General features: G+C 42.0%; 2 protein-coding genes across 3 annotated transcripts in view; one reads left to right on the top strand and one right to left on the bottom strand.

Moving 5' to 3' along the window:
* The window catches only part of GNAZ (G protein subunit alpha z), a 45,667-nt gene extending 39,847 nt beyond the window's left edge, over positions 1-5,820 (bottom strand). For both annotated transcript variants that reach the window (XM_048963766.1, XM_048963765.1), the window contains exon 1: positions 5,651-5,820. The gene's annotated coding sequence lies outside the window, so the exon portion shown is untranslated. The remainder of the gene's footprint in view (positions 1-5,650) is intronic.
* Positions 1-21,199, top strand: part of RSPH14 (radial spoke head 14 homolog) — a 70,163-nt gene extending 48,964 nt beyond the window's left edge. The window contains exons 5-7 of the mRNA XM_048963767.1: positions 17,906-18,131; positions 19,283-19,416; positions 20,366-21,199. Of these exons, the coding sequence (XP_048819724.1) occupies positions 17,906-18,131; positions 19,283-19,416; positions 20,366-20,607 (602 nt within the window). The 3' untranslated portion in view covers positions 20,608-21,199. The remainder of the gene's footprint in view (positions 1-17,905; positions 18,132-19,282; positions 19,417-20,365) is intronic.
* Positions 21,200-26,812: the final 5,613 nt, after the last annotated feature.

Below are 26,812 nucleotides of genomic sequence, written 5' to 3'. Positions count from 1 at the left end.
CATCAGAATTGATTACAGTTCAGTTTCATTGTGTTTTTTCTTTCCACGACACAACTGTGTCAACTGTGTTTGTGTATCAACACTTGATATGCTGTCTGTGTTTGTGTCAGTGCATTTTGGGAAGATAAAGGTAGTCATCCTAAATTGCCTCAATAAGGTTTGAAAATACTGAAAGCAGGCATGCAGAACGAGAGTTGAAACACACTGGGGATACATGCTGTAAGTACTGTCTGGATAAAAGACCTGGGTTACTTGTACTGTTTTAGTGGAGCCCTTCATCCACAATAAAATAGCATTGTAAAGATACAGGTAGAGGACAAGGAGAGTGTGCTGGCCTACTCACTATCAAAGAAAACAAGCTTGTTAAGTAGGAGTAGTAAAATATGGTGAAATATCTTGAAAATTACCTAGAAATTGGTTAAATTATACTATTTTTATCCTTTATATTTTACAGTATACAGTAAGAATAGGGCTCATCTGTCCAGATTTAGCATGTGTATGTAGCTGGCTACCCCTGAGCTCGTCACTCTGTGCTTCCTTTGTAGTCAATAGGGACAACTGTCATGTCCAGAGGACAGTTAATCTCAGTCTAAAACAGTGGTCAAAAAGTAGTTTGATTAACTGCACTGGAGGAATCCATTTTTCCCTCCATTAGCTATAAGGGAAACCTAACCAACTACCTCATATGTACATGACCTACTATAAGCATCTGAAAGTGATGAGAATAATCCCTCCACCTGCCAAGTCCAGGGAATTACTGTTGCATAAATTGACTGTAAAAATATCGGATTAACAAGATGTAGTTCCTAAAAAATGATTATTTGCTTTCTGTGTTTTATCATTCTTTTTTTGCATCTGGTAACTTTACATGTATGCTAATCTCATTCCATTTTGAATGGGCATATAATGACAAGTTTTATTTGTCCCCACACTGCATAGACAACCTTCTGAACTGTGTACACTTACTGGTTCCCAAGTGTGCAAAACAACGCGGAGAAAAATTTTCATAACTTTCCTATGGGCACAGGAATATAATGGCAAAATGATGAATATTTAGAATTTAAATTCAGCTTTTCACATTTGCCTCTTTATGTCCTTGTATTGGCCAACATGATCACTGGTGAGTTCACAGGCTATTTCTGTAGCATAGAATTGCCTGGAAATGTTCTCATACTTGTTTTTTGATATGATGACTTAGCAATCTAGACCAGAAACAGCCCTCTGGTGTACGGGGCTTAGAGATAAAACAAGGGCAGAGGAAAATAGAATTTGTTGAATAAAACCATTACATATCCAATGCTAAATAGAATAATGGGACTCTGGGAGAGTTTCTGCTGAACTCTGGATAATACTTTGAGCAGCAGAAGTTAAAAAAGAAAACAACAACAACAAAGAAAGCTGCAGCCTTCTGAAATTCCGCCATGTGTTTTGTCAGTTATGGTTTTAAATTTATGTAATAGTAACAAATGTTGGGAGACTTTACTAGAAATGATGGCCCAACAATAAGCTGTTTCTTCCATCTTACTTCACCAATACTCTTCAGCGTTAGTGAAGAGCAACAGTAGAGAAAGAAGCATATTTTTCTCTGCAGTTCTCATTTCAAAGGTTAAATCATGTTCTTGATTACAAGGGCATAATGCTACGATAACTTAAATTGCTAATTTATGGCAACTCCTGATTTAATTGCAGAATAAACCCTTCTGCATCATATTCTTTGTATACTATGTATCTGAAATTGCGAGAGGACTTTTAGAATAGAATCAACTGTAGTTGGTTTGGGTCAGACTAGTTATTTCCAGTTATTGTTCTTTCATCAATATGACAAATGAAAATTGGGCTTCTTAAATACTGATTCTGGAAAGCTTAATAAAAATATTAACTTTTAATATAATAAAAATTATAGGTCAAATTCTCCTCTTAAGTAGGCTGGAGTGAATCTATTGTAACTATTAACAAATGTGATTTTATTTTGGATATGTTGGGAATTACAAGGAACAAAATTTAACCTTTTTAAAAATAAAACCAATAATAGTACTTCTAAATTTGTCAATATTTTTATTTTGGAGGAATTTGGTTTAAAAATTATCATAGATAAATTAGTTAATTATTTCCCATAGTAAGGTGTTATGGCTGAAGGTGAATAACCTCAGCCAGTATGTTAGCAATAACCCTAAACTTTCTCAGTGAGATTAATATTGTAGAATCATAGATTCACTAAGGTTGGAAAAGATCTCTAAGATCATCTAGTCCAACCATCCACCTACCACCAATACTTCCACTAAACCACATCTCTAAGTACTACATCTGCCCTTTCCTTAAATATCTCCAGAGTGGTGACTCCACCACTTCCCTGGGCAGCTTGTTCCAGCGCCTGACCGCTCTTTTAGAGAAGAAATTCTTCCTAATATGCAACCTGAACCTCCCCTGGTGCAACTTGAGGCCATTGTCCCTTGTCCTGTCACTGCTACATGGAAAAAGAGACCAACCCCCACCTCAGCACAACCTCCTTTCAGGCAGTTGTAGAGAGCTGTAAGGTCTCTTCTGAGCCTTCTCTTCCCAGACTGAACCATTCCAGTTCACACTCCACATCAGATTTGTGCTCCAGTCCCTTCACCAGTTTTGTTGCCCTTCTCTGGATGCACTTCAGTCTCAATGTCTTTCCTGTAGTGAGAGGCCCAAAACCAAACACAGTGCACAAAGTGTGGCCTCGCCAGAGCTGAGTACAGGGAACGATCACCACCCTGCTGCTGCTGGCAACACTATTTCTGATACAAGCCAGGATGCCATGGGCATTCTTGGCCACCTGGGCACAGTGCTGGTTCACTTTCAGCCAAACATCAACCAAATCCCCATATCCATTTCCTATACACAGCTTTCCAGACACTTTGCCCCAAGCCTGTGGCATTGCATGGCATCGTTGTGGCCAAAGTGCAGGACCCGGCACTTAGCCTTGTTGAACTCAGCCTGCAGATCCAATCTTTCCAGGTCCCTCTGTAGGATCTTCCTACCCTCAGGCAGATCAACACTTCCCCCCAGTTTGGTGCTGTCCACAGACCTACTGAGGGTACACTCAATTCCCTCATCCAAATCATCAATAAAGATATTTAAACAGGATAAGCCCCAATACCTGCCCCTAGGGAACACCACTTGTGACTCGTGGTTAAATCATTAATACTTTGATAAACGGATCATTCACAAGTTAGAGTTTGTGACTAGTCTTAGTGAATTTGTCAAAGAGACTGTGACCTCACTGAAATCTGCTTTAAAACTGTTCAACACTGTTGATCCTAGAGGGAGAATCTGATCAATGAAACGCTGCGTGCTCATACGGAGCCTGGACTGTCCCACTGACAGCAGGGACAAAACTTCCAGCGAGTCCCATGGAAGTAGGACCAAATCTTTACACAGAGCTAGTTAGATTCAACTCTCATTTTCAATTGCATAAATCTGGAGAATATCTTCTGAAATAAGTGCAATTATGGTGATTTAGCCCAAAAGAATCGAGAGTGATTTTCTTTAATTAGGTGGCGGGGGGAGGCGAAAGATATTATTCCTTTATGTTACCTCATTGCTACGTATCAACCAAGGCTCTATCTGCTGTCAAAATCATTATCTGCTTAAGTTGGAGAAGAAGAGCTGACTTTGCCATTTAAGGATTTAAGCTTTTATTGTCCACTGAATTTTCTGTTATCCTTATCCCTCTGCTTATCCCCTTCCCTACATCTCAGCAGGTAGATTCCCTTAAGAAGGCACACATTTCTTTTTTCTGCTTCACTCTAGATTTCTTAATATCTAATGTACCTTTTCCATTAATGTGTAATCCAGACTGAGACGAGAACACTTTCACTTCACTCCAGAGCTATTTTTCTAGTTATTTTTAGAATAAAATTATTAATGTAGTTAAATTCAAGCCCAAGGCCTGTAGCTGAAACACCAAGACTCACTGAAAGCCTGATACATCTGATTGCAAGGCAGTAGTGCCTCCCAAAGAGCCAGCTCTGTCACCAGCAGGCAGTGAAGTTACGAGAACATAATCCTCAGACGAGGTGGCACATTCTTCACGCAGCAGAATTTATTCACCTCCATAAGGCCCACTGCCAGAATGAAATCTGCAGCCTCACATGGAGTCAATCTGCCTTTCTGAGGGCACGCATATGCACACAGAAGTGTGGTTCTTTGAAAACGCAAGTCTGTGCTTTAGTGGTAGAAGGAAGGAGATTTTGTCCTAAATACCCCATATGACTGAGATGTTTTCTCTTTATTTCACTTGTCACTGGTTTCCTGAAGACTGGAATTTCGCTCTTCTGTACATGTAGGCCTGCGCTGGAACGGTGTCCTCTACCCAAGGACAGGGATCTGTGCTTTTGGGTAAGAGCTTCCAGCCTAATGATTTGATGGAGACAGCTAAGTTAAAGGCAAACACCTCTCTGTTCTGCAGAGCTGTATCCCTGCACCTGTGTCTCTTCAGGTGGCAAATTTGTGCCTTGCTGTAGAAAAGCCACACTTTTATCTGTACTGGCACTTAAGCCATCAGCTTGGATTACAAATTCTCCATCCATCAAGTCAGAAACAGTTTTCCCCGCGGAAGCACAGAGTACACCCTCATTCTGACTCCATGATCCACAAGTAGGCATCCACAGCACCACGGTTCTGCCTCACCTGCTGTGTAACCCCTGCAGAAGACCTTCCAGTGGCCACTTCACGGCTGTGACCCACAATGGCACAAAACACAGAGCCAGAATAAAAGCCAATCGGAGTCACATTAGTACCAGTAAATGGATGTAAAGGGAGCTGGATGGAAAAGCAATGAGGTTGTCTCAAATCTCGCCCAGGAAAACGCTGCTGAGATAGGTCAGCAGCCTCCCAAGCAAATGCTGCAACAATACATTAAGCAGCTCCTTCAGGGAAACAGCCAAAAAAACCTCAGCTCAGTGCTACTGCCAGAAATTAAAGATATACACTTATCTGTAGATCTGTAGGCTAACCGAAGTGTTGGGTGCGCACAGAGGAATCTCTCACTCGAAATGCAGATGCGAACAGACCATGGAACTTGTGGCTCAGCACCGCAGCCGTGCACAGGTGCAGACTGATGCCATAACACTTCCCGATCCCTCACACGCACGAACGAAGCAGAGCACCCTCGCAACAAGCAGCCGCGGCTGCAGGACTCAGCAGCCGGGGGTCGCACCCGGAGAGCTGCGCAGCCCCGAGAGCAGAGCCGTGCCTGAGGGTTCTCTCCCAAAGGCACAACCGAATGGGATCGGCAGCACGGCGCGGCAGCTCGGGGCAGCTCGGACACTGGTTTTGGGGTCCGGGCTAGGAAGGGCGATGCCTGAGTTTAATGAAAAGGGCTGGAGCTGAAGCAGAGCCGACAGGAGGCCGACATCTCTCTGGAGAAGGTCATTTTAGCCGTGGCGGCAGCCGCCCTACCCTTACGATTTTTCTTCTGCAACCAGCAAAATATTCCTACCTCACGGTGACGACCATCCCTTCCATCACCGAGCAACACCACCGCCGCTCGTTTCAAGACGACATCTATTCCTTCCCCCCGCAGAAGCCCCTTTTCATTCTGGAAACGCACGAGAGGAAAACGCTCCTCGCGGAGCCGACGGAGGGAGGAGGAGGAAAGCAGAAGGCAGCACGCACTCACCTCGGCGCCGGGCCGGCAGTCCCCGCCGCCTCAGTCCATCGCCGCAGCCCCGCGCTCCTCCCGCGGCCCTCTCGCAGCGGCCCCGCCGCCCAGCAGCAGGCGGACGCTGCCCTCCCGCCGCTCCCGGCACGCAGCCCCGCGCTCCGCCCGATGCCGCAGTACCGACGCCCGCCGGCGGCCCGCGGAGGCAGCGGCGCGGGGCGGTCCCGCCGGGAGCCGGGCGGGGGGCGCGGGCCCGGCTGCGGGAGGCGGAGGCAGCAGCGCGTTGCCGGGCCAACGGCGGGGGCTCCGCGGGCGGCGGCGCGGGGGGAAGGGGGGGGGCGGGCGGCCGAGCCCCGCAGCCCCTCCCGTGCTGGGCGGCAGCGGCGGACGGGCGGCTCCGCGCCCGCGTTGCGTAAGGAGCGCGCACGGGGCCGGTCCGGTGCGAGCGCGGCCGGGGCGGCTCCCCGTGGAGAACGGCACGGCGCTCGGGGTGCCGGGCCGGGTGCCGCATCCGTGCCAGAGTGATGCAATCAAGGGCAAAGGGAGAGAAACCGGGCTGGTCGTGCCTCGGGATCTGCCTGCGTTCCACTGTTTCCATCTTTCAGTTGGTCTCGGTGCTGTGCATTTGTTTTCTCTGCTTTTCTCTTTGCACTTTTCACTTTCCCCTCTTCTACATGTGTGCGACTTACTGTAGCTTTATTTAAGTGACACCAAGTACCATTTTCTTTTATCTCATGGATGGAGGTACCTATTTCTACATTATATCTTTCCTTCTAGTCGTGCAGGCTGCAGCCCTGCTCACACAGCTGCGATTTCTCCCTACAGTGCGATTTCATAACAAGAATTTATTGCTGATATGTTTCTGCTGGAGACAGCAACAGAAGCTTTCAGACAGAGACAGAGCAGGGGCATTTTTCCCACAACGAGGCTAACATGATGCAGCACAGAAAGCATCTGATTTTTGTAAATAACACCACTTGCAGGGCTGATACCGTCAGCACAGCTGCAGCATCGATGAACTACAATAATGACATATTTTAGTGTAAAACACAACACAGCAGCGTTACTTTTCTTGCACTGAAATAAGAACCATGAATCAGTGTAGCACACGAGTCCTGTGCATAATGAACCTCAGGGTTCTTACCACTGGAGTTTGTCCGTACACCTGGGCTGGTGAAGTGACTCTGGTAAGTTCAGAGCATCAACAGATGAACATCCTATACATCACCAGCACAGTTTTCTCAGCAAAATGGTAATTTTCAAATCACAAACTTGCCAGCTTAACAAAGCAATCAGCTTTTAACCGCTACACTTTACTTTTCAGTATCCAGCTATGCACATGTATGCTTTGATGCCTACTGTCTAAATTCTAACAGTGCTCTGTGTCTCTCAGGCACTCTGCTTGCAGTGCACAAAGCCCTGCCATAGTTCTGTTGGCAGGGGAATGGAGAGGGATAAAGCAGTGTAGCTGTGGTAACTGCCTGAGTACTCTGGATAATGGGATGAAAGAACAATAACAAGGTGTACAGGTTTAATCTGCCGCTCCATAAAGAACAAGTAGTTACTATAGAAACTGTCATATTACATGTGTCTCCAGCTTTATATGTGAGAAGAAGCATCTTCCACACATTACCAGCTTGGGTACAAAAACAGCATCAGCTGCCATCATCCTGTGTAGGAAGATCATTGGTCACATGCTCTCCACAGGTTGCATCACTTAGGTGCTTTGGATTGCTGTAACAGAACACTTGCTTTTTGCAGTTTTGAGGGAGGCACCTACCGGTGGATGAGACATCGCAGGGGAAGGAAGTACAGGCAGGCAGTCTGAGCAGTGCACTGATCCCAGCACCACGGGATGGGAGTTTGGTGAGCGTGCTGTCAATGAATGGCAGAGCTGAAACCCAGCTCATCCAGAATAAGGCAGCAGATCTGTCTCTCTTTTCTTCAGCTGTGCCTTGTTCTGCTCCCAGAAATTCTCACTTGGGACCTTCCAGCTGCTGTTGGTTGCTTTACATATAGACAAAGTCTCAGAGGAATTTAAAGAGGAATATACATCTCAAAGTAGCACATATCCCAAAGTCAAACAGTATAAAAACAGAGTTATTTACCTCAATGCTCTAAATTATATTCTTCTATGTAGGTAGATTGAAAAATTACAAATACATACTAAAAGTGAAAAGTCTGTATTACTCCTTCTGCCTGGAAGTAGTAATTTGCCTAACAAATAGCAGTCTGGTGGAACAGTGATGATCCGGTCAGACCTCTGCACTCCCATGTCAGGCAGGTCTCAGGTGTTTTGCCATATGGGAGCAAGCTGTGTTTGGAGGAGAGGATGGCTGCTGGTGTGAAGGTCTCGCATGCAGTTCTGGAACCATGAACTGCATGAGCTTTGCTCAACTTGCCAGTGCCGCCCATTGACCAGAAGCCAAGTCCTGGCCTGTTTGCTGTTGCTTTCTCTTTGGGATCAGTCAAAATATACACTTAGTTTGAAGACAGTAGTGCTAAAATAGAAATGCATTTTTAAGTGCAAAATCCCACAGGGATTTTTCTAATCAATTACCCTTCATTATGCCATGACAACATCAAAATATTTATAAGCACACATGCAGTGTTCTTGGTGAATGTACATCTCCAAATGATAGAGGGGAAACTGAGAGGCCACATCTGGTCTGCAATAAAAATACAATAAGGGACATTTTCTATTTCATTCCGTTTTCTACCAAACACCCTCCTTTTAAACAAGCAATTGTATATCTGGGTTAGATATTTATAGACGGGTCTGTGATTCTGTGTGAGCAGGAAGAACTGAACAGAACATCTAGAGAAGAATGAGAAGGCTATATTTTTATTTTTAACCATTTTTCTCACGTGGAAGAGTTTAAAATAGCATCAAGTGCAGATGACTGGAGTCTGATATTTATAACTATCTACAAATTGTGCTTTGTACCAGTGGCTGTGAGATGGTGGGAAAAAATCATGAATGCACCTTCCAGGGCTGGTGTCAGCCTCAGCTCCTTTCACTTCATCCTTTAGGATGAAAATTCTCTTTACCAGGCTGTCTCCTTTTTATCGTGTTCTCACATCCTTCAAGTAACAGAGGGCTTCACTTGCTATGAACTCTTTGATCTTCCAATCTCCTTCATGGAGATATTTGAGAACGTGAGCCTGGAGAATGAGTTACAGCTAACAGCACAATCAGTTAAAGAGAAGGACCTCTCTGGTTTCCCAACAGGCAAAAAAAAAAAAAAAAAAGAAAGAGAAAACAACCAAACCCTAAAAAGTAAAAGCCTAGCATACATTCCTTCATGGTGTTATTACACATCCACTGTATGTGCAGCTCACAGCCATTGGCTCAGCTGCTGAATCAGCACTTGCCAGTGAAGCCAAGAGTAGAAAAACAAGCATTAAATCCAGCAGCTGGTGGACAGCTGCTTGGAGGCTTGCCTGGAGTCCTGACGGATACACTGGCTTTCCTGTGCACTTAACTTTGCACAGCAGGACAGACCTCACTTTTCAGAAGCTTTGTGATGGATACCTGGGCCCTAACTCCTCCTGAGAGGAAAGCTACCAAGACATCACAAAATAAGAGAGGTGTGTAATTATTTGTAAAGGAGCCATTCTTTGGGGCTGCAGTATTACATTAACAATTTACATATATATATATATGTATAAAATATATATTATTTATTTATTTGTTTGTTTCCTGATTCTTCATTATTAAGGGTAAAGGAACGAAGAGGATGGGGAGTCACAACACTTCAATCTTTCACCCAAAAAGAAATAGGGGATCATTCAGTACAGTACAATACAGAAGGAAAGATCAGTGGAACTTGAACAAAGTCACTTGAGATCAAAATGCGTAGACCCTCAAGGAATGACATGCAAAGAGGTGCAATTAGAGAGTGCCAAAAATTGTTTTAGTAAAGAAATTTTCAACAAGAAAACAAAAAGAGCCAGTGCTGGATATCCTAGCTGTGAGCAACAGGCTGCTGGTTATTCCTGGGGGAGCTGCCTCCCTTCTCTATTCTTCCTGTTTGAGGGTTTTCCACTCAGTATACATGATTACATATTCGTGGAAGCAGCCAGCTGGAAGGAGGTCTCTCCCACCTGAGGATCCCTGGGAGGCATTTAGGTCTTATTTATTTTTTGCAGTAGCAAACCAATAGAAAGAAGGAATGTCTTGCTTACAAGCTTTTTTGTTTTTGTTTTTTTTCACTGATAATCATGGCAGCTGAAGAAGCATCAAACTGGGGACTTACAAGAATTGCACATGTATTTCTACTAGGTTCACATTTCTTTCTATCCTTTACAGATGATAGCTTTGCTTCATGTGGGAACCATGAGCTATAACTACAAGTCCAGCAGGCATTGGTAGAAATTATTATTTCTCCCTTGTATGATTTTGTAATGTCTGATTAGGAGGAATAAGAAACTGCTAGCTTAGGAAAAAGAAAAAAAGACTGAAAATTTTGTTTGAGGACAGAAAGGTAATTCTGCAAAGCACCAGAAATGGAGCTGTGGGCATTCCAGCAGCTTTACTACGGGGACCTGGGATGCCAGAACAGTTCTGTAAAAGATTGGAAGACTGCAGACAGATTTAAGTAATTAAGTTTAGTTAATTGCACACCTTTTTTATGTTAGGCCAGTGGCTAATTTTGTATCTACATGAATATACTGCGTATCTCAGCTGCAACTGTGGTCACTTACCAAGCGCAGAGCAGATGTACACAGCAGTGGGCTTGGCCATCTGTAACTTCTCAGCGCCTCCCGTTCTGAAGCAGTTTTAGACAGGGGAGTGAAAACCTGCACGAAAGACACTTTGGCCTAAGACTGCATTGGTGATAAACAGTGAAATGAATAAATGCAGCTTCTGATTTATTTATTTATTTATTTATATTTACTGCCCCTATCTTATGAAAGAGTTCTTGCTTTGTCACTGACATGCACAAGATGGGTTCAAATAATAAATGAACTAACTGGGTGGTGAAGTCAATGACATGGGAAAGCACATTGTGCTACCCTTACCTCAACTGATTAAATGCATAAGTATCTTATCAAGCAATTAATGTAACTTTCAGAGTTTGTTATAACAGTGTTATTTTAAAAAAATATTATACTAAAATGGTAGTAATTTTTATCAGCTGATGAAACAGTTGCTGGTCTCTAATAACTGCAGCAAATATGACTCCCTGTTTCTGCTTGAATTCTTGATGCTTTAAATTCTGTATATAATGTTCTTAAATATAAGCGCATTAGTAGCACCAGGGAAATCTGGCATATTTCCAGAAGCTAGACCTAATATTTTAGTCTGGCTTAAGTAACAGATTCCTTTCACTGCTGTGGCTTGGGTTCTACTGGACTAGATGTTCTAGGAATGAATGATCCAAAGGTTGTTTTACAAGAACACCTTTGTTTCATTCACTTGGAAATCCTCATTCAGGAATGCATCTCTGGATACAAAACACTGAGTTCTGTTCCTATCTGATAAATGCCTTTAGGCCAGCTTCTGTGATTACGGCTCACTGGAGGAATTGGGCTCTCACCCCAAGACCAAAATTTACTGGGGATCACTTCAGATCACAAATCATCCCCAGGACAGCCTGTTCCTTGGCAGCTTCGTATTCAATTGAGACTTCAGAATTTTTCCCTCTTGGTAATAAAATAAGCACTAAAAATGTGCAAAGCCCTGTTGTAGAACCTCATCCAAAACGGAAGAAATTTTCATTGAGTAGCATAAGTAGTTTTCCTTGGGAACATGGCTTTCCACAGAAAAGGTGGAATCTGCAAAGCAGCAGGCCTGTGTGGGAAGCAGAGGCTGATCTGCCTTCCATGCAGCTCCACTCATGTTGTGCAGCCATCTGGGCTCCCGGTCTAACTGAGACGTGTTTCTTCCACTTTCATTTTGAACAGAACTGCTTGGCCAGAGCATCTGAAGCAGAAAAGGACCTCACCTGCCTACAGTGCTGTATGCTTCTTTTCCTGAAGACTGTATTAGTTTCAACCATTCAATTGTGCTCATCTTGGCATGAGTGTATGCAGTGTGAACTGTAGGATAAAATTAACTTACAGCAGCTTTGCCAGCATGCTAGATCAGCAAACACAGCCAGGGGATTTGTCAATGCTACAATTTCTCCAGTTTCTTCTTTGACATTTTCTACCAGTTCTCTGTTAAATGTAGCAAAAAATAAAAATTCACACCCTTCTAACAATGAAGAAAATCTGAAAAAGCACACCAATATCTGAGGCTGAATTAAAGCTCCTTTTAACCTCATCCTCTTGTCTTCCCTCACTATTTGCAGTCTTTCAGTCTGGTTGGTTTTCAGTCATATATTTTTTTCATATATCAAAGCACATTTATGTTAATCTTCAAGACAACATATCCTTCTGTGTCTGTATATCAGACACATGATTAAATCTAGGTATCTAGTTTCTTTGTGCCTCTCATTTTGACTTATGTTTTGACAATAGTATAATAAGACCTATGTAGGAGTTTTTCCACATCTTGTTCTGTGATTCAGTTATCCTGGCAAAGTTCAGAGAGCACTTTCTCCATGTCAGTTCTAGTTCTCCTACAGAACAAAACTGACAAAGCAACCACTTTTATGTCTGAGTGAAGTTAACTCGGTAGTTGTGAAAGTTGTACGTTGTAATGGTTATTTTGCTATGTAATGTCATACAGTAACACAGCATTCCAGCCCCACAGATACAGCCTTAGAGAAACAAAAATTTTAGATTGTTAATAAAACTGTTTCTTGATCTTCATTCGTATTGCTTTAATCTTTTGGCCTTCTGTCCCAGAGGAAAAGCAGAAGTTCTGGAAATGGAAAAACTGTGATTTGTATTTCTCTCCCCTTAAAGTCTCTCAAGGCAGTCTGCAGAACTAGTGCAGAACCCTGCCACAGTCCCCTGCAAGGTATTCTTCCAAACAGTCAGGAAGCTGTAGATGCACAGTAACACCATCAGCTGTAATTGTCTGTGACTGTGACACTTGCTACAGTAATTGTGAATGTTTTCTGAGCACTTGATGTACGTGCTTGGTATGAGGTATAAAATCCAGTGTTTAAGTTAGTTCTCGCAGGTGTGACAGTTCAAGTTCTCTTCTGGAACACGACAAGGCCATGGGTACTAGATCTGCTGCCTTCTGTGTGGGATTTAATTCAAAACAGGTACTTGTGGAAGCAGTGAAGTCGGCAGTCTATTGAGGCTGCGCTCATCATTTTTAGTCTCATCCCATCATTCCCTCTCCTGAGCAGCAGAGAAAAGGGGAAAAATTTTGGCCTGGAGAAGCTGAAGCTGGGTAACAACTCATGGCTGCAGCTTTACTTCTGGGGAGCCATTATCTGAAGGCTTTAATTTCTTCTCTCAGTAATTGATCTGAGGACATTGGAGCGAGTAGCACATATGTCAGACTGTTTTCCTTCCTTCTTGCATTTTGGCAGAGTCTCCCCTGTGGAGGAAATTAATAAATTTCAGGGTGACATTTCCTTCTTCAGCCAAAAGAAGAAGGAAAAAAAGCCTCCAGGTTCTTTTCACGCTTTAATTTTAACATTTATTTTAAATCTTTCTCTGAATAAAGGAAATGTCCTTTGTCAGAGAAGCAGAAGATGGGAAATTTCCTAATTAGTGCAATTAATATGCATTGTGATCTGCTGAATGCATGTTATTTGTGTACAGACACATTCACACAGGTATATAGGATGATCATGAATGTACCTGTGTGCTAAGTGACGAATTTAGAAAGAGAAAGATGAATTACTTGGGAGGTGCAAGCAGCTGCAGTTCTGATGGGCACAATAAAAATCTGTGTTATTAACATAAGCAGACTATCAGTAGTTATAGCTGGGACATTTTTTATAAGCCAGCTTTGCTTCATTACTTCTATTTCACCATCATTTTGACTGTTCCCTTTTCTTTATGTTAATGTATGAATACTGCTTTATTAAAAGAAGGAACAGTTGTTTTAATTTTGGAAACCACCCTCTGATGCACTACAAATGGTCAGCAATCCACAGGCTGTGGGTTAGGCACTACTACACCAGGGAGCGTATCTCATACTCACCCCCACAGCTGTTGTGTAAACTTCACTAAAGGATCTGAAGCTGACACCCATCAGAACTGGGATCACAGCTCCCAGCACCAGGCCCTCCCAGCCGCTGTGCATTGGGTCCATTGATGGCACAGCACCCAGCATTTGCTGGTCTGACTGTGCCTGGCTCTGCTCCTCTTTTCACTTTCTACTTCTCCCTGTGTTGCAGTGCTGTTACTAAGCATTTCAGATAGCTGTCTGGACATCTCAAAGAGGCAGCTGAGGTATTAACAAAACATTCCTAATACATAGAATCTGTGTTTATGTATTATTTCACTGTGTAGTCCTGCATTTTACACCACTTTCTGGCCATGCTTCTCAATAAAACAAACACTGAAATCACTTTGAGTTGAAAACTGACATTTGTGTTGAAAAGGATTTGTAATGTGATTTAATTGCTTTATGTAATTGAAAAACAAAACAAAACATCGCTGTTATGTGCTATAAATGAATCCTTTGTCTTCTACAAAATTTAATTTGTTTACATGCCCTGCAGCCATACTGAGAGAACAGAATAAATGGCAGTGCCTCTTCGGGTCTATTTGAAAAATGAGTTGGGAATGGGAGAATGAGAGTGGCCAGAGGGCTATGAGAAGGAAGAGTGCTGAGATAAGAAGTAGCTCAAGGGAAGATTACAAGTGCTCAGAAAAAGAAATCAATAATGGTGTAAACTATGCAGCTGCAAATACAGCTATTCGTATTCTGAAAACTTTCTCCCCTTGTTCATCACTATATGCGGTACTTCTGGAATGCTCCCTGTCCTTTTGAAAGGGCAGTGTTTAAATGAAAATTTAAGACCCTGAAGATGCCAGGATAATATAGGAGCACTGGAAACACCTGCTCACCTTCTTGTCCCATTGCTTGTTCAGTGCGATGCAGGATCTGAGACTGCTGTAATTCACAACTTAAACTGCTTTCCACTCATGCTGTCTCCTACTTTTTCCTTTTTACCTCCCTAGACCTTTCACCTTTTGACTCCCCTGGGAAACCATGATGAATTTCCACCTGGAAATTTCAGGCTCTGTATTAGATAATCTCTTTTTTTTGTTTTTGCTTATGGCCTTTCCTCCCCACCCTCTGAGACTTCTGACAAGGTCAAACAATCTATCTTTGTTTCTATGTTTATATCCGGGAAGCTCCCTCTGGTAGCACAATAGCATTTCAGATAGGACAGTTTGATGAAAACTGTAGATAAGAAAAATCCCCAGCCTGGTAAAATAAAAGATATGAAGAGAAATGAAAACAGTGTTCACACAAAATAAGTATCACTAGCTACTTTGGGGGTTCTGACCACAGAATGCACGCTAACAAACAGCTCCACAGAATGTAAGCTGTCCTAGACAATGCTCTGTGCTTCATCTTGCTGACCTATTGAAAGAGAGACTAAAGTGTTGTTATATATTTTGCACTCCAGAATGTAGCAATAGCAAAGGCTAGCACCCTAAGCACACATGAAGTGAAAATGCAATGACCGAGTCAAAGAAAGTCAATAAACACTAACTGGAAAGAAGAAGTTCAGGGGCCAATGAAAGCAGTCTCGTGTAGTTGAATACAATAATTACTTATTAATTATATTACTTGTTAATTTATTATATAAATTATATAATTACTTATTATATTACTTATTAATAATATTATTAATTAAAAATACATTAGGAGATAAGGGGAAAACTCAAACACAAAGATGTGAAACCAGAATGCTAGGAGTGCTTATAGGGAATATGGTGAAATAGCAGCCAAGGGGATCAGGAAGGAAGGCCTGAAAAGGAGGGAAGTGCAGGAAAGGAGGAAATGAAATCACAGGGGATGGGTATAAAAATGCCTCTTAAGTACTTGAAGGCAAATGTAAAAATAGTAATGGAAACTCTCTGGAAAAGAAAAAAGATTAGCTATGAGCATGAGAAATGTAGAAGAACGCCATAGCAGTAACAGAAATGGAAAAGTAAAGCAAGCAATGGTTTCTCTGGGCTCAAGCTGGAACACTGACCACTTTGTGCAAGAGTTAGTGCTTGCTTATGGAATTATATGGAATTATTGCTGTGTGACGCTGCGTCCAGAAAAACTGGCGTCAATGTGAATTACAGCCACCTGTTGTTCTGGAAGTTCAAGCTTCCATCCTTTGCTATTTTGTTTACAATCATCATGTTATTTTATCTGGAAATAATGAAATTACGTTACGATATAGTCCAGATCCAGTTTTGGTTTGAAAATATCACTGATCAACTGGAAAGATCCTAATTAAAAAACCCAGTCACTTGAAAGATGGAATGTCATATGAGTCTTTTCACCTCCGAGCTACTGATCTTCCTCTGGAACTGAACCACCAAATTTTCAGTTTCTATTTCCACAGCATCCTACAGTGTGTAAGCAGTGATGCGAGCAGTCTGTGTATCTCCATTTCAAGCATATAAGCCACGTAGTTTCTGTTCATGGGAGAAGTTTTAGAAGTTGGTTATGAAAACTCTTCTGTTTCATAGGCTGTTTCAAAAGACCATTGGGAAACTTGGCTAACCTGATTGTGGGTATGATTTAGAGTCACCTGGGACTGCTCTGAGCTATCTGCATGGGAGCAGCCTCTGGCAGGGTCCCTGCTGCTATGACTGTAAGACATGGAGATTCCTGCCAAATCTTTGCTTTGCCCAATCCACCCACAGCCCTCCTATAGCTATTGCCCATAGTGCAAACCCCGACAGTCCTCGTCAGGAGGACTAATGCAGGGAGATGGACTCAGCTGTGCATACTTTTCTTCCTTCCCTTAGCCTCTCTTGCCAAAAGAGCATAGTAGGTTTCCTTTGTGACATCCTTCTATGGAGACAGTTTGAGTGGGCTCTAGCTGATCTTTGAATTTTCTTTTCATTTCTCTGAGGAAAATAAATATACAATCAGGATTTTCTACTATGAAAATGCAATCTCTCTGTAGTAATACAGAGCCATAGCTGCAAAGATAACATTTTTTTCCACTTTCCTTCCCCACTTTGCCTTTTCTGGTACAAAATCCTAATCTTTACAATGTTGTTAGCATTCAAAAGCAAATTGTCTGAATCTGTTTTTCCTTATTATTTTGAATTCTCATAGGAACTGGCCTGCAATGTAGTACAGGTAGTAAAAGCTCTAATAATATCACTTCTGGTTTTGTTTTGTATTTTCATTAGGAAAGTGGATCTAATAAGTTAGTAACGTAAGGAATTATTTGATGTCATCAAAACCTCAGAAATAGATACAACAGAATGACCTCAAGAATCCTGTTTTTTCTCTGGCTGTCAAACTGAGCGATTTCTCCTGAGCACTATCAAAGACCATTAAAATCTCTTTCCCGCTTTCCTCTTATCTCTAACTGGGGACACTCATTTGCAAACACCTTTATGACTCTTACCCACAAAACTTCCTTATCTAACTGAATGTGAATCACTTCAAAAGGAGGCACATTTCTCCTGGCAACCAAAGCAGCAGCCTTAGCAACAAGACAGCTGGAGAATTTTATTTTCACTTAGTTACTTGTGGACAGTATGTTCTGTTTCTGCTTTCCCATGGCATTGCTCTTTCAGTGCTGATTTAGTATTGTGCTAGAAATGGTACAAGTCAGTCACTGGCGCACAGCAGAGACATCACTTGCAGGGCAGCTGATGATCTTTATGCCTATGATGCTGTTTCCTCTGAGAAACTGAGTACTGGCTGATGGAAAGCTGAAAATGTGAATTTCCCCCATAACAGATTTACTACAAAGAAACATGTGAGGAAGCTGATGGTTTCCAAAACCTTGACTTCCCCCCACAGAAACCATAACAGAGAATGATATTAAAATATTAGCTCTACAGGCTCACATCACAGCCTGTCTTAGCATCTGTTGATGCTGAGAACAGTTTGGAAGGTTGTTATGAAGTGACTTACACTGATTTTCTTAGCAAGAATAATTTTGGGAGGAAAGTTAAAGTGGGTGGAAGTGGAAAAATCAGAGCAATCTTGGGTATTACTTGGGCTAATGTCTTTATAGAACTGTTGAGGACGCTCAACAAGAAAGCAGTGCTATGATGGCATTTATCAACAGACTGCTATCGTGATAGTTTTCCTGTTCTAATCCTGCATGTGTGTAAGGAAATGAGTTACATGTTTTAATCTTACTAAGAAATTGGATTTACAGGTAAAAATAATAAATGCATTCACACCTTCACCTGAGTCTCCTCTTGCAGGGGCTGTTGATATCCTGCGTGCTGGTTTGATTCCGTTACTCATACTCAAATTGAAGACTGAGTCAGATGAAATCCAGGAGCTAATCCTAGGCACACTCTCCAACTGTCTGCATGTGGAAGCTTCTGAAGCTTTGGCAACTGATGCCATCACCATTCTGAAGGAAAAGCTCACACATCCCTCAGTGACCATCAGAAGCAAAGCAGCTCAGGTCGTTTTAGAAATCGGGTAATGCAAATCTATCGTACTTAACCCCCCAAAATACTGATTTCATGACTGTATCAAGTCACATTTCACAGGTTTTATCAGCCTGTATGCACATGCAGATAGAAGACTTCTTAAAGCGATGACTGCCACATATCACTCAGAAAGCAAAAGTTGATGAGAAGTCATTCCTTCTCCTCCTATTTGTCTTTCTATACTAGCAATGAAATCAGGGCTTTTCCTGGTACAGTATCACTAGGAAGAAAAGCTTGCATGAGAAATCACGGGCAAACAGGTAGGGAGCCCTTATTTACAGTGCAACTGCTTCCTCAAAAAATTAAAGGTCTTCATATTAAATTTGTATATTAAACTGGGTGAAAGTCCTTTGCCTGACAATCACACATAAAAGTGCTCAATGGATTTCTAGCTTAAAAAAGTCTGCAAATTGTGTTGTTGGGATAATAACCAGCACAAAAATCTTCTTAATTTCCAAAATTAAGGTCTTAGAGAAAGAGACTGTAGATACAGTGAGTGATAGAAAAAAGTCAGAAATTGACCTGCAGTATGGACATCCTCTGCTTTCTATGTCACTGCAATAGCAGGACAATGTTAAATATTCCCCACATTAAAGAGGCCGCAAACAAAGAGAGAATTGACCTAGAAAAAGAATTCCATGCAGGCCACCAGCAGTTGTTTTAAATCTGTGTAGGATTCAACAGCTAGGTTTCCAACTAAACTGCCATTAAGACCAGCAGCACTTCTTTCTGAATCCTGTTCCTCATTGCAAGTTGCCTGCAATTTTCTATGTGCCATAACAGTAAAAAAAAAAAAAAAAAAAAAAAAAATCCAAACACCACCTTAAAATAGCCTAAAAATTGTTAAATGTCTCCATGTAGGTTAATATGATACAATCTGTGATGTATCAGCAAGTAGACTTAACAGACCAAGTATGAACAGACATCGCCTCTCTCTTTGTGACCAGGCCACAGTGCTTGCCATCTGTCTAACAGTCGGAACATTTTGACTCCAAAGAGAACAGTACAGAGGGCCATGTCAGCCCTGCTGTCAGGAAACAGAGGGCTGCTGCAGGGGGCCAGGCATGGGGAGAAGCTGTGGGTGGTGACATGTTAGCAGATATCATTCAAGGAAGCATCTTAACTGTCTTTTCTACACAGTACTCATCCAGAGGGGAAAAGCACAGTGTGTGAAGAGGTCTTTCCACTACTGGTGAGCCTGTTAGAAGATACAGATCCTGAAGTCCAAGCTAGTGCAGCAGGAGCACTGATGTTTGCTACCATTAAACCTAAGGGTGAGAGAAAGAGGCAGGTCTGTTGGGCTGCTTCCTAGAAATCCAATTTTAAGGAAACATAAAAACAAATTTTTCCCCTGTCCTGTCCCCAATCCCACAGATCCTCAGTTTCAAAAAGCATGAGATCTGTACAAGGATTTGTAAGATCAGGACATTTCTTTACATCTGTCTAAGAACAGGTGCTGATACCCTTATGCCTAGAGATTGCAGTATATTCCACATTCCATTTTCCTGACGTACATAAATAATTGCCCAAGCTGCGTCGTTTCCCTCCAGAGTGCTGCAGCAGAGGGGAACATTTTCTGTACATGTCCAGAGATCCAGATACCTGCTCAGAATCAGTCCTACCAAGCTCTACTTCCTGGAAACCTTTTTTGTGGTTAGAGGCAGTTTCTCTCTCACAGCTAAGAGAGGAGTGAACATTATTAATGCCTGTTGTTCTCTCAAGTAAGTTACAAGATACTGAAAACACTAACTGCTGAATGTTCAGTGTGATGAGTGAATAATTAGAATTAAAAGACTCTTAATAACAGTAGCTGTGTTCCAGTCCTCCTCTGTAACTGTCCCCCCAGTTTCCAAAAACAACACAGGCATGGATCTCTGTGTTTGAAATGTCTTTAAAAATAAAAGAATGGAGGATGTTCTTAGTGGCATCTAATCCCCCCCCCCAAAACAGTTTATCCTATCATTTGGTACCTCGTACCTCCTTAGATGTTGAAATGAAATCACAACGTGCAAAGCACGTAATGTTTACTGAGAAAGATCTATTTCCATACAAATAAACAGCTGGCTGGCAGCTAGCTCAGGTCTGGAAAAGCAAAGCATGTCCTGTGTCACACCACACTGGGGTGTTCAAAGCTGCAACTGGGCAGGAAGTCAAGAGCAGCAATTCAAAATCTTGTTGATTATATGTAATAATACATTTTAAAACCAGTTTATTTTTCTACAGGGAGATGCTTAGCTCTACGTGCTGAAGCCATTCCACGGTTACTGAAGTTGGTTGCTGAGGAAAACAGCAAAGCCCGTCTGAGTGCCATTAAAACCCTCACCATGCTGGCAGAAGTAGCTGAGGGTCGCAGGAAGCTCCTAGAACATACAAACACGTTTCAGCAGTGCCTGAGGGACCCCAGCGAGGCAGTGAAAAGAGCTGCTGAAATTGCCATCAGAGTCATCCAATGGAAACCTTTCTGAAGATGTGGTGTTTCACAGAGATCTATTGCCCTCTGTTGTTGCCTCACTGTAAAAGTTGCATGATTATATGCAATGTTCAAAAGCAAAATTCTACTCTTCTTTCATTCTAAAAAGTCATTTGTCAACAGTCTTACATCTGTGTTACAGGTCACTAGGAAAGTAATGGGGAAAAAGAAAAGCTAACAAGTCTAGCATTCTCCACCAGGAGTTATCTCCTGAGGTACCATACCAAGATTTTCCTGAGATATAAGGAACTGGAATTTTGCTGCAAATGCATGTTGAGCACAGGATTAGAGCCATTTAGAGCATCACTGTTGGAAAAGCAACAGCAATGTCACAGACTTTTCTGGAGTAACACCTGGTAACACTGTATTGGGAACAGAGCCCCTAATAAAAGAGGCTCTGTTTAGTTAGAGTATGAAAGAAACATGCCTCTACATCTGTGCTATTACCTGGTACTTTGTAGTTTTGTACAGCTGTTGTCTATCCTCTAATGAAGAAAATCAACAAAATGGAGGTGCTGTGCCAGAATGAAGGAGTTCTACTGCTGTGGCTCATTTTAAAGGGATGGGAACAGGTCAAGAGGAAAGTCAACCCCATACAGTTTAGTCCAACAGGATTTGGACAAGACAGTCTCCAGATGTTCCTTCCATTAATATTCTGTGATTAACAGCTGTCTGAGCAGAGAGATGAGGAGCTAAACAAAACAGAACTGAAAATATCAGTTCCCTACTTTGAAAAAAGCATGTATTTTTTCTCCTTTTTTTCCCACTTTTTTCTAATTCAATGGTTATAAAAAAAAAAAGACTTTTACTTTATAGAATTGAATATAACATCAAAAGTTCAAGCTGTCTGAAGCAAGCTTATCCAACAGGACATAAATTGCCTGAAGGAAAATAAGGCAGTTTCTGATTTTAGAGCTGATGAGCTGAACTGAGGAAGTTCAGTAGCATTTTACTCACCATGTAGTCAAGGTAGATCACTACTGATATTGCAAATTTCTCTGCATTTGTTAGTGTGTAACATAAGAATCATCAACAGAAGGCCTGGCAAGACAAATCCTGCCCAGTAGAAGTGCTCAAGACAAGAATCACCGTGCAGCTGACTCAAATTCCCAGGAAAGCCCACATTTCCACTCATGTTTTGCTGTTGAACAGCATTCTTCTAGGAAGAAGTTACCATGGCTAAAAAGAAGCTGCACCATCGTGCAGATGGGGTTGTTTGTCATGCTGCACTTCCACTGCAGGAGCCCAGTGTTCCTCCCACTGTAAAGCACAATCTTATACTAGCCACTGTAGGTGTGATTAAAGTTAAAAGATTTCTCTTCCATAACCTCACCAGAGGGAGAATTTCCTCTCCTACAAAGATGTGATTTAAAAGCATTGAATCAGATGGATTCATTCCCTCTGGGCAGGGTCTTGCAGGGGCTCTGCCTTTTCAGCACACTTTATGTACATAAGGCACTCACATGTAATAGATATAGATGCCTGAGTGCACCCAGTTCAATAAGAGAGAGACAGGCAGCTTAATAACAGGGAAACCGATCAGCAAAGGACTGGGGAACAAGAGAGAACAGTAGTTTCACCTACATTTACCAAACTGCTGCAGGAAAATGCAGTAACAATCATTTTAGCTCAAGCATCTGTCACAGCCTTCCCCCCTGTAATTCAGGTATCGCATTTCAGCGAGTTAGCAAAATAATTATCTTGCTCAGATGAAGGAATAAGACCATCCACACTGAACTGCTGTGACAAGAAGAAATTCAGCTGACTTGGACCTTTAGTACCACATCTGAGCTTCTTCCTGATAGTTGCCTTAAAGAACAGTATGAGCTGTTTCCAAATCAGACTCTGCCATGGTGTCTGTGTCTTGTCTTACATAAATGCACAGTACAAGAGAGGAGCAAAGCCTTACTGAGCTCTGGAGTGAGAGTGCCAGCCTCTTCCTGAATCTCCCTGATTTGGCAGTGACTGGAAGGCAGAATACAAGCTTACAGCTCTGAGACAGTAGTAAGGAAAGAAAGCAGTCAGGAATAACTCATTGAAAAAGATTGGAAAAAAAAAATAAGAGGAGTGGCAAAAAAGCAGAAATATTCAGATTTGCACAGAATGTGTTTGAAAGAGAAAAACAAGACAACAAAAGCCTAATGGCATGTACAGAAGTTATCAGGTAAGCAAGAATTGAGTAGAAAATACACAGAACATAGCTGGATTTTTTAGGTTTCAAGCTCTCAGTATTTTTAGTTTTCATTGTTAAAACTTTCATTCTGTAATTTAGCATATAATCACTTTATGATTTTTTTCTTACCTAAAATAAAAAAAAATCCTTATGATAAAGGATTTACTTTCTCCTCTGAGGTAACATTACATCTTGAATCTAACAGAGAACAGGATGCATCGAACCTACACAAACACTGATGCGTATGTTAACCCACGGTATCCTTCGATCTTAGCAATACTTTTACTTCTGTCAGTTATTGCTTAATTGCTGAGTATCATCTTGTCCTTAAGGCAGAGCACAAAAAGGAAAATGCATATGAAAACTCTTTGACGAGTGACATTCTGGTGAAATGAAAAGGTCGCCTATAATAGCAAGTCCAGTGGTAGGAACAGTTTTGGTCATATTCCCCATGAATTTCCCCAGCAAGACAACACCAATGTTACGTGATCCTAAATGGACAACCTAGAGAACAGAGAGATTTCTAGGAACATTCCAACCTATATTCCATGATTCCACATCACAGATTTAGTCCTAGACGTGTTTGTTGTGTCCCTTACATATGAGGAGTGCCAGGGCTACTATAGCTAACTGCTCACTTTGAGATGAGCCAACAGATCTTAATCTGCACAGCTTCACAATTAATTGGCACTCCAGACATCAGTAAAATGGTTGGATCAAAGAAACACAGCAAAATGACTGACAAACACTTCCCTCTGGGCTGACCCAACTTTCAGTCAGTTATACTCAATAATAAAGTTGCAACAGACTCGGTCACCCAAACGCTACCATCCTTTTGTATTTCTTCATACGTGTTACAAACACTTCAATTAACATGTTAGGATCTGGCACTGCCACACACTATAATTAAACTCATTGCTTCAAAAGAACACTGAGCATATAACAAGTCTTCAGCACTTACTGCTCCACAGAAAGTCTGCTATGACAACATCAGCACCTCAGCTGATTTGAGCATCAATGGAAAATGATTAGCCTTTCTGGCTTGAAGCCAACAACGATTAAGGCCCAGATATAATTAATGTTCTAGGTCGATACTGGAATTAATTCACTTGTGCCCTGCACAGATCAAGCTTTCAAGTCGGCTGCCTGACATCTCCCAGTGACATCAGCAGAAGAACAGACACAACCCTGGGAAGTGAGATCCTTTTCACAAGCCTCGTGCACAGCATCCCACACAGGTACAGCTCATTTTGAATGCAAAGCTTAATATTATTTTTTTCCTAGCAGTTTCCAGGAGGTAAAGAACATTACATCTCTTTGTTCTTGCAACTGCAGACTCATTGACCTGTCCATTTGGTTTTGAAAGTCCAGGAGCTGGAGACCATTTCTGCTCTCATATATAACCTGCCTTGGGAAATAGCAGCTTTGAATCTATCCAAGTTCCAAAGCAGGGAGTTCTTTTGCTTCCCACCGCTGTGGAACTTTCTATTTAAAAACAAGCAAACAAAAAATGGAATCAAATTCAAATTAAAAATGCTAAGTGAGATTTCTGTCTGTAGACCAAGTACAGACTTCAGGTCAGTCAGGTTTGGCTGACATTAAACCAGAAGGAAAGGATTTATTTTCTGTGGCTACGTGCAAAACTATACTGAAAGATTCGAGCCCAGAGCCTACTTTTAGGAAGGCTGTTCTGACAAAATTTGTTGACTTGAATGAATGACAACTATTGCAGCTGTCTGATTTAAATGCCATTCGAAAGGAAGTTTTTAGTTCTGACACTATAACAAAAAACACTACACAAAGTAAGGGTGAGCTGGTGCCTACCTGAGCTGGAGCTCTTCCAAGTTCCCCAAGGCAAGCAGGGAGCTGCTGGCTGCAGCACACACAGCTGCTGGAGCCCTGAGCACTGCCAGGTGAGCAGGGGTTGGGCTCCACAGCACCAGGGGAACTCTTCTGCAGCTTGCTGTGGTAGATAAGAAGAAGATTGAGTATTCCTCAGGAGGAAAAAATAATTTGACCTGCTTTATTAATAGCAAGGGCAATAACCTCAGGCACTAGTGCTGGTTACGTGGTATTTCATCGGCGAGATATTGGAGTGAGTCAAGTTGTGCTCCATTCTTTACATTCTCTAGAACAGCCCTGAAAAACATGCTGCATGAAAGATGCCATGAATCACCAAGAAAATGGCTTGGTTTGGAATTGCTCATCTTTCTTAGTCACGTATTGCCCTCTGCTGTTCCACGTGTGACACCGCCTGCTGGGCTGAGCACCGGGAGCTCATCCTGTGCCATTCCCTCACATCTCACTGCCTCCCAGTAACACTGCACATCCAGAACAGAGAAAGAACATTAATTTTATTTGAAGAAAAAAAAAAAAGGAGCAGCCCTGCCTCAGAACAGCTTATCTATGACCCTGCTCCTTGCAGTGTGACTGCCAGTGAGCAGCGGGCTCAATGCCCTCCAATCCAGCCCTTCAAACAAATGACTCCAGAGCGAACACAGCTCTGCACTCTGAATGGCAGCCACCACCAGTGACACGCACCTCATCTCTGCCCTTTGTTGTTTAGTTTTACTTCATATAATTTTTTCCTCATTTTGGCAGTGGGAATAGTGACCTGTGCAGGAGCAAAGCTTGTTAGTGGTGGCAGCTGCTGACATTTCTGAGTCCAGCACAGTCAGCTGTGCTGAGAGAACTCAGCCTTGTGCTCTGTGCCCTAATGCACCACAGACACACTGGTTAAACCAAGCTGTGATTACTGCACCTGTATTCCAAGCCACAGACCTACACTCCTTCTGTAACTGTTGAACACCAAAGTGTGAGCTTTTGCCATGACAAAGCTGGAAAAAAACAAATTCTGAGTTCTAAGAAGGGTGTTATAACCAAAGTAGTTAACATTTGTGAGGAACTTTGATACATCTGTTGAGTGATACAGAAAAATGAAAACATTAATGATGAGTGGTTACCCTTCTCAGGATTGGGCCTGAAAATAATCTAACTCTCAAATAAAATACTTGAAGAACACCAAGTGAAAATACCAAAGAACACGTGCTTTGTCTGTGTTCTTTACATATCAATGTTGCAATTGGCCTACAGTGTGAATAGGTGAATTTTTAATTGTAGTTTATCTTTTGTACAGTCCATTTAAAATAATTCTGTATATCTAACTATAACCCACTGAAGTAAGTTGCAACCCTGTATCTCACCTGCCAGGATAAGCTAAAATGTTTCAGGATCACCTAAAGCAGAGCTGTGTTATGCTGCACATGATGCATGTACACTGCTATCAGCCAGAGATACCAAGTGGAGAGACGTGACAGAAGGATTTCTAAACTTCCAGCAAACATGGGAACAAGAATGCCCATGGAATGCACATCCCTGCCCAGGGCAGTGTAAGCATCTTTGGGATTTTCTCTTTTTCTCCGTGTGCCCCACAGCAACAACTGTTCTACTGAAAAATGAAGAAAATTCGCTTGCTTCCTTAAAGCCATGATGTTGCCCTTGAATGCAACACCTACCAAATCTAGGTGACATTTGTTAATCTATTAATTATTAATCTATTAATCTAGAGCTACCCATGGTAAAATTGTGTGGCTATGCGAAATTCTACAGAATTAGAGCACTCCAAACAGGAGTCAGACCACATGGAAACGTTTGAACCTTGGTCCCTACAGCAGGCAGTTCTCAGACCTGAACAAAAGCAGCTTGTTGGGGACGTACAATGAATGGCTCTGTCAAAGAGTTAATTTTTCAAAATCCTTTAACCCTGGGAAAGAAGATGAAGTGACAGTGACTGATTAATGAAGAGGTCATCTAAAGGCTGATCGGGCTACCAGGAAATCACTTGTGTTATTTGCCTTCATCCAAGTGGTTGTGTAATTTCACTGTATTTTCCTTCTGTAACAAATATGACAACAAGGAATCTGGGCAGTCCTTTTCTGGAGGCTTTCTTACTTGTTTGTTATCCATTACTATTAAGCAGAACCAAAATCTAGACACCAAATTAAGTTTCTCTGATTTCCATTACATT

Source organism: Lagopus muta, chromosome 17 (assembly GCF_023343835.1).
Source record: "Lagopus muta isolate bLagMut1 chromosome 17, bLagMut1 primary, whole genome shotgun sequence".
Lineage (NCBI taxonomy): Eukaryota > Metazoa > Chordata > Aves > Galliformes > Phasianidae > Lagopus > Lagopus muta.
The sequence above is the reverse complement of the archived record's forward strand: the minus strand, read 5'-3'. Positions and strand labels throughout refer to the sequence as shown.